Source organism: Miscanthus floridulus, chromosome 16, assembly GCF_019320115.1.
Source record: "Miscanthus floridulus cultivar M001 chromosome 16, ASM1932011v1, whole genome shotgun sequence".
Taxonomy (NCBI): Eukaryota; Viridiplantae; Streptophyta; class Magnoliopsida; order Poales; family Poaceae; genus Miscanthus; species Miscanthus floridulus.
In genome coordinates this window covers 89087999-89097747 of record NC_089595.1, presented here as the reverse complement: position 1 = coordinate 89097747, position 9749 = coordinate 89087999, and the positions used below count along the sequence as shown (strand labels likewise).

Below are 9749 nucleotides of genomic sequence, written 5' to 3'. Positions count from 1 at the left end.
AATTACAAATGTTATATTGTTATATCTGAAGTCATAGCACAGTGACTCGAAAATCCAACCACAAAATTTCATATTCCAACTTCCACAATTCTGAAAATGTTTTGGTTGATCCTTATTTTCCTCTCTGTGATTTACAAGTTGCCATGTCCTCCTGCTATGGCTTTGGCTCGCACTCGCAACCTCGCGAGCTCGAGAACCATCCGTCGCCCAGCGTCGCCATCAAAGTCACGAGTTTTGGGCGACAGCGGCGGCCGATCCCCGTCTGGATAACCTAATCCATCCACCACCTCCTCGCTTTCGCAATCAAACGCCACCATCAGTCCATCACGGCACGTCGGCGTCGCCACCTGCCCTGCCGTGGGTCCCCACGCTGTCAGTTGCACCGCAAAACCGCCCTCCGCGTACCAGTCCCCGGCCCCGGTCCGAAACCGCGCGTGTCGCCCGCCCATAGACAGCGTCGTCGGCCTGGTGCTGTAGTTTGGTTCGCCACCGGATCACCAACCCACACCCTGCCTCTTCGACCGAGCCAGAGCCAGAGCCAGAGCCAAAGCCGAGAGCCGAGGAGGTAAACGAAGAGGCCGCCATGGCGACGACGCGGCCGGCGCGCAGCGACCCGCACCTGCCACCCGAGGAGGCGGCGCGGGTGGAGGCCGAGGTTCGGGGCTACTTCGACAGCGTCGCGCCGAGGCGCCCGGCCAAGCCGCCGCGCAGCGACCCGTCGGAGGACGCCCGCGCGGAGCCCGCTGCCGTCGATACCGGGGACCACGACTTGCCGGAGCTCCGCAAGCTGCGCGACCTCGAGGCGAAGCCCCAGGTCAGAGACTCAGAGCTCTGCCTCTTGTTTTTTCCCACCTTCCTAGCACAGTAGCACTGGAGTTTTTGCTTCGTGTTTGACTGTGGAAATCGATCGGTCGGAGTGAGCGTGATGCCTTGTCGTGTGCAGAAACTGGTGTTGGACGGAGGAGGAGGGGATGTGGACGGCGAGGAGGAGTATGTGGAGACGCGGTACTACGATGGCCTCATAGGCATCGACAAGCAGCATCACACGGTAAGCTTTGAATATACCTGTGTGTGCACTCTTCAAGGAAAAAGTTATCTACCAAATTTACAAATAGTTGACGTGTCATGCTGCTGTGATAGGATTTGTGGCTAATCCCTTATGTCACTTTTGTTTCTCTCCTTGTTATTCATAATATTTTTTTGAGGAATTGTTATTCATAATATTGATGTTGTAATTACGAATTTATCAGCATATGCAAAATGGCAGAACTTTTTTCCATCATCTTAAGAAAAAGATACGCCATGCTGCTGTTATCAGGAAGCCGCCAGTAAGTTGGCCAAGTTTGTAGGTGCTGTTTAAGGATTTGTGTAAGTTATAATTCTATGTTATTCTGGATCCTTCTGAGGGTAATCAATCCATCCACAGTTACTTATTGTCCTTTCTTTAATCTTTCCATGTTAATTACATCTGCTGTCTAGTGTGAGATAGCTTTTGAACTCTTCGTTGCAATCCTCCAATCATAACTGCTTCCAAGAATTAAGTGTTTGTTCACACAAGAGCCTTGATCAACATTGATCATAGAATTTTCACTGAAAAAAAGATTTAATATTTTTGAATTTGCTTGCAGAAATGAGCGCGGTAACCAGAGAACCAAGAGTCAACTACCATTTTATAGTTTTCCAGTCCTCTTTTAGCAAGATGGCTACTAGAGTCAGTAGCTGTTTCCTTGGAAAGTGCTATGGATTAGGTTGCCAAATGAATCTGGAAATCAGGTTATCTTTAATAACATGTTAAGTACTCCCTTCATTCCAAATTATAGTTCACTTTGGCTTTGTCCAATGTCTTAAGTCAAACTTCTCTGACTTTGACTAAGTTTTAAGAAAAATATGTTAACATCTACAAATTCAAATAAATGCACTATCAAAACATCTTTTTTCAAGGAAAATTTAATGAAACAAATTTGATGTTATAGATGTTGGTGCATTTTTGTATGAACTCGATCGAAGTTAGAGAAGTTTGACTTAGGACAAAGCCAAAGTGAAATAGAATTTGGAATGCATGGAGTGTGTGTTAGTCGCAAAATTTGATGGATTCTGAAGATTGCCTTTTGAAATTAATAACACGAGCATGGCTAGTATTTCGTTGACAGAGGAGTTTCAGAATAGGAGTGCAAAGAACATTTTCTTAATGTTAAATGCAGTATGTGAAACCAAGAAGCTGTATTAGCCAATGGACAATGGTCGAACCTTGAGTCTCCACATTGGTTATTTCTGATATGCATGGGTAACATGGTTTTACTAATGAGGAAGATAATTAATTTTGGAACCTTAGAACTGTAGGTTACTAGTTATCAACGTGTTTGTTCAATCGTTCCTCAACACCTATTTTTCCAATAGTGATAAGGACAACAGTTGCATTCTCCTATCTTTAGCATAGTCAGACTTGCTTTATGCATTAGTGTGGTATTAGTGGTATGACATATACGACACATATCAGCGTTTGGTCATCAATTTCTTTATGGCTTAAGTTCTAGTACTAGTATGGTTTTAGGGGGAACTGAGATAACAAAATGATACAGCTGCTTGCATATCGGGAAAAGAAATTACAGCTGCTTGTATATCGGGAAAAGAAATTACAGCTGCTTGCCTAGAGGAACTTTGATAACGAAATGAGCATTAGGTACTTACTATGAACTCAGAGGTTTCGATATCTTGGCCTTTCTTGGTGCTTGGTATTACCAGACCAAGAGTAATATGCATGATTTTTTTCCCTGTCTTGGCGGTTCTAGACAGTCCTAACGAGGACAATTTAGTCTTGCATTCTAATGTAGTATCATTTCGTCACAGTTTGCCCTCTGTAGCATCGTTCTGGGGATATGTTCAACTCAGTTACATTTGTTTGCAGACTGGTACAGGCTTTATCAAAGTGGAGAGACCCAATGGTAGCGCCTTCAGCGTGACGACTAACAGGTACTCATCTGCCAGCCTTGTCCGCTGCACGAGCAATCCTGCAACAAATGATTGGATACCATCTTCTGAGACGGTATGGCTACCAACCAAAACATCAGCGAGCAGGTCAGCAACAAGCTACATCTTGTGATTTCTAACTGACCTTTTAATTTTGCAGGTCATCCCTGCTTCGAACAAGCCCAGCAGGAGCGACTCCTGACCGGACTTTCCTCCTTCAAGTGCTGTGAATTGCTTATCTATCGTTTCAAAGATAATAAAATGCACTGCTTCTGTGGATAGACTGATAGCAGCGTAGTGGAGGACGAGCAGAGGTCGAGACTCGACACTCTAGAGGTACTGGCAGGAAATCATATTACCGGGCGCACATGTTTGAGACCACATGTGACTATTTCAACGAAGAATGTGTACCGGTGCCTTGCTGCACCTGTTCACTACTGTTTTGAGTGTTGATAATGAACTACAGACCCTGAATGAATGTGACTATGTGGATAATGAACTACAGACCCTTAATGAATGTGACTATGTGAGTAGTTTGGTACTTTGATGGTCAGCTGTGCGGTGTGCCCCGCCCTGATAAATCTTTGTGCAAGATGATGCGTCTGTGTAATATAGGATCAGTTGGCTCCTGGCAAGAGGGCCGTGGGACCTAGTGCGGGCCGGCCAGTCCCACCAGAATCGTCGTCGAAGCCTTCGACCGCCAGGCCCATCGACACTCTATTAGACTATGAGCATGAAATGGCCCGTTCAATAGCCATCAGCTCCTAGGTTACAGCTCCTATGATGGCTTAATGGGCACATTGCTTTGGATGCCTGTGCCCACAAAAAATATCAAAACCAACCATTAATCGTAATGGAATTTTGTGCGAAGTTTCCATGTGATGATATGAGTTACTATCCTTTGATCTCTTATAATACGCCAAACATCCTTCTAATTGAAATGGAAAATGTCTACCGGAAAAAGAATTATACATCCAGAATGAGCCTAATAAAAGCATGATCCCAAGGAGGATCTCCCTCGCCCCAGTTCGTCGCAAGGGAAACGAAAGCCAAGATTTTCTTTATTAAGTATCAGACAAGAATTGCGAGCAAATAAAACACCACATTCTTTTAACTACTAGGTATATTTGTTAATTCAAGATTCCATTACTAATTGGAATAAAAGAATTAGTAAATCTGTTCCACCCAAAATAGGAATAGGTGCTAGGGTTATGAATTTATAATCATGTAATCAACTCGAACATTAGATTATAAGTTCATTCCATATCGGAGTAGAGCTTGTCATTTTGTATTCTCTGGTTTAGAAACTTTTCTATAACTTAAATGATTTAATAATTTATTTATTTTAGTTACAATTTTTCCGTTGGATTTCACTCTACCTGTGGCGTTGGTATACAACAATCTTGGATGGGTTCCTAACAAGCTAATTTTCACTATCTTTGTTTTGTAGTTTTCATGTGTTTTTAGACACATGTTTGAATTTATCAGTCACTTGAATATTTAAGAGAAATAATTTGATTGTTCAATTTTTTATTTTATTAGTAGTCTTATTGTAAATTTTACATTGTGATGAGTCTTGTTTCGAGGAATGCATGAAGTAACTTATTTTTGTTATGAAATAAAGAATAAGGACAAGGATCCATAACAGATACTCCCTCATGGTCTGTTCGGTTATTGTGGAATGAGGCCAGAAATTATTTCTACTGATCAATGTTATACAAATTAAACAATCATTCCGGCTGGGAATCATTCCAGATGTCCGTTCCGAGGTAACCAAACAGGCCCTCATCCGTAAAATAATGCAATTCAACTATAATTTTTTATTAGTATTTATAATATCAAATAAGTATCATTAAATTGTCGTGAGACATATTTCTATACTATATTTATTTGGCATCATAAATATTAATATTTTTATTTATATATTTGGTCAAAACTTTAGATATGTTAACCAAATATATATATAATTGCATTCTCACGGTACTCATCATCCACATTCCGCAGCCGGATCGTCGTAACTCGCCACTCAGGACGGAACCCATAACCTCCGGCCGCACTGCGCCTCGGAGGCCGCCGGGCCGGCGCTCAGTCGGCTCATAGCCTATAGCGTTGTCGCGCTCTCCTCCTCACCCAAACACAGCAGGTTCGCACCAGATCGTCCACTGCCGTGCGCACCGGCGCATCTTCGCTGCGTTCGAACGGTAATTTCTTCGAACAATTGACATGCACGTCCTTTCCGAATGCTTGTCAGTAGTTTGCCCACATGCAAGATGCAGCGATGTTTGCACACGATTTTCACTTAGCAAACAATCAACCTCTATTTTATTCCATTCTTGTGGAGATACAAATAAATATTGGTACACTTTGGGATTCTGCGTCTGCACAAAAGAATCTTTACTAGCATTTAGCAAGTTCGTCTCAGTCAAAAATCAGGTCGCCGGTTGCGTAGATGTTGTAGAAGACGGTGGCGCTGAAGTAGAGCGCCGCCGTGAGGGTGAGGAAGGCCTGGAAGGACCCTAGCCACTGGACGAAGTAGCCGGTCCCGATGGTGCTAACTATGGCGGCCACCGTCCCTATGCCGTTCGTCAACCCTGTTCACGCAGCAGAAGATATGTCAGAAGTCAGATACAAAGCCTGATCACTGCGCTGAAGAGAAGTGGAAATTTACATACCGTGCAAGGATCCAGCGTATTTGGGAGCAATGTCCTGCTCGAATAAACAAGGAAAACACATTCAGTCAAATCAGAGAACAGATGGGTGGAAGTAACAGTTCAGAAAGTGGAACATTGTTCAGGAGTTGAGGTGGTATGATCACTGATCAGGGCATGAAAGAAAGGAAACAATACCTGTATATTGCAAAAGTATCCGGCTTGGCAAAAAGAACTCAAGCTCAGGGCAGTGGTCATGAGAACTGCAGCAACTGATGGAGTTTGGACAAATCTTAAACATAGTAATGACACACAAGGCCCCATGAAACCAATGGACTGCAGCAAAATAAAATCTGTGATGAGTGCTTTGTTTCAGGTTGTGCAATTGAGCAGTGCAACGCCAAGGCAAATCTCAGGCAATGCTTTTACCTGCATAATTTTCCGAACTAGTCCAATAGAGTAACCAGATTTGATCAGGAAATCTGCAGAGGCTCCTGCAACATAACCAGACATAGCCATGACTGCCCAAGGTATGGCGCTGAACCATGCTGCTTGTTTCAGATTGACGTTATAAACCTGTTGTAGGATTATGGTTAGAAACAATTTAGAGTTGTGAGTGGTACAAATTAAAATGCTTTTGATATGTACCGTTTTGAAGTACACAGGCATCCACGACAATAGGACAAAATAGCCCTGCGTTGTATTTTGAATTTGCAATTGTTAAAATTCATACACAATGTGGCCAAATTGTCATTTTGCTAATAGATCATCCTTACCCAGTTGTTAACCACATTGGCCAAAGTGACAGCCAAGAATTCAGTCCTTGAGAACAATTCCCTTAGGGATGGGAATTTACTGCCTTGGACTTTAGATCCAGTTCTTCCGGCTAGAATTAATTCCAACTCAGACTTGCTTATAGTACGGCTGTCAAGAGGATCACTTTCTACATTTAACATCCATACAGAGAGCCACAAGTAACCAAGCGATGCGAAGAAGGCAAATGTTCCCGAGAGGCCTATGTGTGACATGATGATCGGTGTTGCTAGGAAGCTTATGACATTTCCAAGATGGAATCCACCCATGGAAATGCCAACAGCTGTGGAACGCTCATGTGTTGGGAACCACCTGTTTCATGTTCAATGTTAGATAAATCACAACCTGAAATCTTGTTCAATTACATGGGCATCAAATAGAGGGCAGTTGTTTCATTTTTTTTACTTTGTAGCAACTAGAATTGATATCAGTAAAACAGAATGTAGGCAGAGAGTCCAGAAAGTATGGTAAAGAGATGATGAAGGCTTGTATGTGCACTTGAAAGAATGGGTCTAGACTACAATAACCCCAACTAGACATTCTTAATTTCTTTTCTGACTAGTTCTTTCAAGTTTCAGAGGTTAATGTTTCTTAAGCAAGGTTGTCGAAAAAACCTCAATTATGAGCAAATTCAATGAGTGAAAATTGTTACTCACTTTGGTAAGAAGGTGCTCATTGTCGGAAATGCAACACCTTCTGCAAGGCCAAAGAGTGCACGTACAGCAAGCAACATGATGGTGGAGCGGGAGGCGGCAAAAGGAGTGAGAATTGTAGCCAAGGACCAGAGTGCAGCAGCGCCTGCCATCACCTTCTTGCCGCCATATTTGTCTGCCAAAGCTCCTCCAACCATGGATGAGAAAACATATCCCCATAAAAACGATGACTGCAGATATGGTAAGAAAATTTAACCAGTCAATCAGCTTATATAGCATGATAGCTGTGCTTGTTCAGAGCTATAGTCATGCATTGGGAATTTGGGCTTAATGATTTGAGTCTTCAGCAAATTAAAACGTATATTTAGCTTCAGGGCACACACCACATGCAGCTTTTAGTTGACTGTTTCTATTATTGATCTTTTTTTTTTGTTGGCAGTACAATCTTCCTGTTCCTCGTCACCAGGTAAAATTTGACCCCCAATAGCATGGACATTTCCACTAGCCCAATTATCGAATCTGAATCCTGTCTGTATATAGAACTTTGATGCCAATCAAGTTGCAGCCCCTTCACTGCATAATTTTGGATTGCTCCAAAAAAAATGGCCTTAATTTTTCCTATGCATTTGTATTCTGAAGTCTAATACTCCCTCCATTCTAAATTATAAAACGTTTTAGTTTTCTAGATACACTATTTTTTCTATGTATCTATATGTAGTGTATATCTATATGCATAGCAAAAACTAAAAAAAAAGTCAAAACGTCTTGTAATCTAGGATAGAGGGAGTACAAGCGAAATATATATTGTTATCTCCCGTGATAAGCAGCAAAGGCAAACATCAGTTCCCATTCTCAAATTTATCGTGCTCTGGTGACGTTTTGGTGACTTGGAGCTGCTCTGCGTGCCACACGACAAGCGCAAGACTGTAGTATGAAGCTGGCAGACCGGCCGTCTCCCATCACTGCAGTTCCGCATGCTTCCAAAATGTATGGGTTCAGTCGTTTTCTCATGGCGTCTGGCGTTAACGTGACGATGCAGGGTTGACTTTGTTGAGCCATGGCCATGAACAGGTCGTTCGAAACAACACATTTTGTTGTTCAGCGACAGGGCAGCAAATGTGTTGCTTAATTTCTTGCGAAAAAAAAGGGCCTTTGCTTGACTTCTACTTTTCCTCGCCGACGCACATAGATGAAAGAGGGAGAGGAGAGAAGGCTGTGGTAGGTGATCCACCTGGACGATGCCGACGAAGGAGCTGGACCATCCGTACTGCGCGGCGAGCGGCACGACGGCGACGGACATGACGACCCGGTCGGCGTTGCAGAGCAGCATGATGGCCGCCACCAGCGCCACCACCTTGGCGCGCTCGGGGAACGCCGGCACGGGCTGAACGGCGCTGGCCACGGCGGCGCCGGCGCCGGCGGCGGGGCGGACCCCGTCGAAGCTCGCGCTGCACATGGCGAGGACCTCCCGCCCGCCGCCCCGCCTGATGATCCTCGGTCCATCGCCGCCGAGCAAGCCGAGACCGCCGCCGCCCCTCCCGCTGCTGCTGGCGCAGCCACCGTCGCCGCCGAGCGCCAGGGACGAGGAACGTACGCGCAGCGTTCCCGAGCCGGCCGCCGCCCCGGGCCTCGTGGATCTGTACCTGACCGGGCTCACTGCGGACTTCACGGGCACGCACGACCTGACCGACGCCATGGTTGGTCAAGCTTGATCCAACAACCCCGCGCGTGGGAGAAGCCGAGCCCGACACACGGCAAGCAAGCAGGGGCTGGCTAGCTCTGCTTCTCAGAGGAGGATTGACGAGAGTGTCTCGCGGCGAGCCAGGCCCATGGCAGTGCGGGGGCGAGCGAGCGGCGTGCGCGGGCGCGGTTGATCGGCGGTTGGGTTGGTTGGTGGGTTAAATTAGGACCTCGCGGGGGACGACTGACGAGGCCACGACGGGGTCGAGCTGAGGGCGGAGGTGGCACTGTGGCAGCAGGCAGATCGGAGCGAGGGAGGAGAAGGAGACGACAAGCACAGGGAGAGAGTGGCCGGTTTGGCACTTTGGCAGTCACGTGGCTTTAGATCGGCGAGGAGCCGTTTGGTTGGTTCTGGCAAAATGGCAGTAGTGTTGCCTGTTCGTTTAAACTAATCAGCTGACTTAAAAGCTAAAATCTGTAGTATTTTTTTTTTAAAGAAATCAGTTTATCCGTCGGCTTTAATACCAGCTCAACGCCGAATCGGGCTGGTGTTGTCGTTGCCGAGCCGGATGGACTCCGGGAGGGAAGGATCAAGGATTGCGGGGGCGCCGTGCCGGCGACCGGTCCGGCGGGAACCACACCTACCACGGCTCGCCAGATTCGCCACCTACCCGGCCACGGCGAAAGCCAGACGATGGCTTGACGCGCTCGGACCCCAGCGGCCCTGGACGTCGACGGCCATGACCATCCTGATCACCAGTCATTAGTTTGGTGGCGCCAACACGGCGTGACACAAGTGCAGCTATGCTCGCGCCCGAAACCTATGTAGACCGTTGGGGCAGCTAGGGATTGTATCGAGTATTTTTGCCCTATTTGTTGGCTCATAAGTCATGACTAAAAATACTGTTGATTAAAAATACTGTTGACTAATTTATTGTAGAAAAAAATATTATTTATTAATTAAAAAAATACGGTTTATAAACCAAAT

The 9749-nt window shown here is 45.4% G+C and overlaps 2 protein-coding genes across 2 annotated transcripts; one reads left to right on the top strand and one right to left on the bottom strand.

Annotated features, from left to right (window-relative positions):
- Positions 1 to 476: 476 nt before the first annotated feature.
- On the top strand, positions 477 to 3548 carry LOC136512714 (uncharacterized). The gene is made up of 4 exons (XM_066506700.1): positions 477 to 814; positions 944 to 1048; positions 2906 to 3043; positions 3128 to 3548. The coding sequence occupies exons 1-4, from the start codon at positions 584 to 586 to the stop codon at positions 3167 to 3169; spliced, it is 516 nt and encodes a 171-aa protein (XP_066362797.1). The 5' UTR covers positions 477 to 583; the 3' UTR covers positions 3170 to 3548.
- Positions 3549 to 5265: 1717 nt separating this feature from the next.
- LOC136512711 (probable anion transporter 2, chloroplastic) lies at positions 5266 to 9749 on the bottom strand. The gene is made up of 8 exons (XM_066506696.1): positions 8313 to 9749; positions 7085 to 7311; positions 6392 to 6740; positions 6264 to 6308; positions 6045 to 6191; positions 5814 to 5951; positions 5640 to 5673; positions 5266 to 5558 (listed from the first exon to the last, which is right to left on the bottom strand). Exons 1-8 carry the CDS (start codon positions 8775 to 8777, stop codon positions 5386 to 5388), a joined length of 1578 nt encoding a protein of 525 aa, XP_066362793.1. The 5' UTR covers positions 8778 to 9749; the 3' UTR covers positions 5266 to 5385.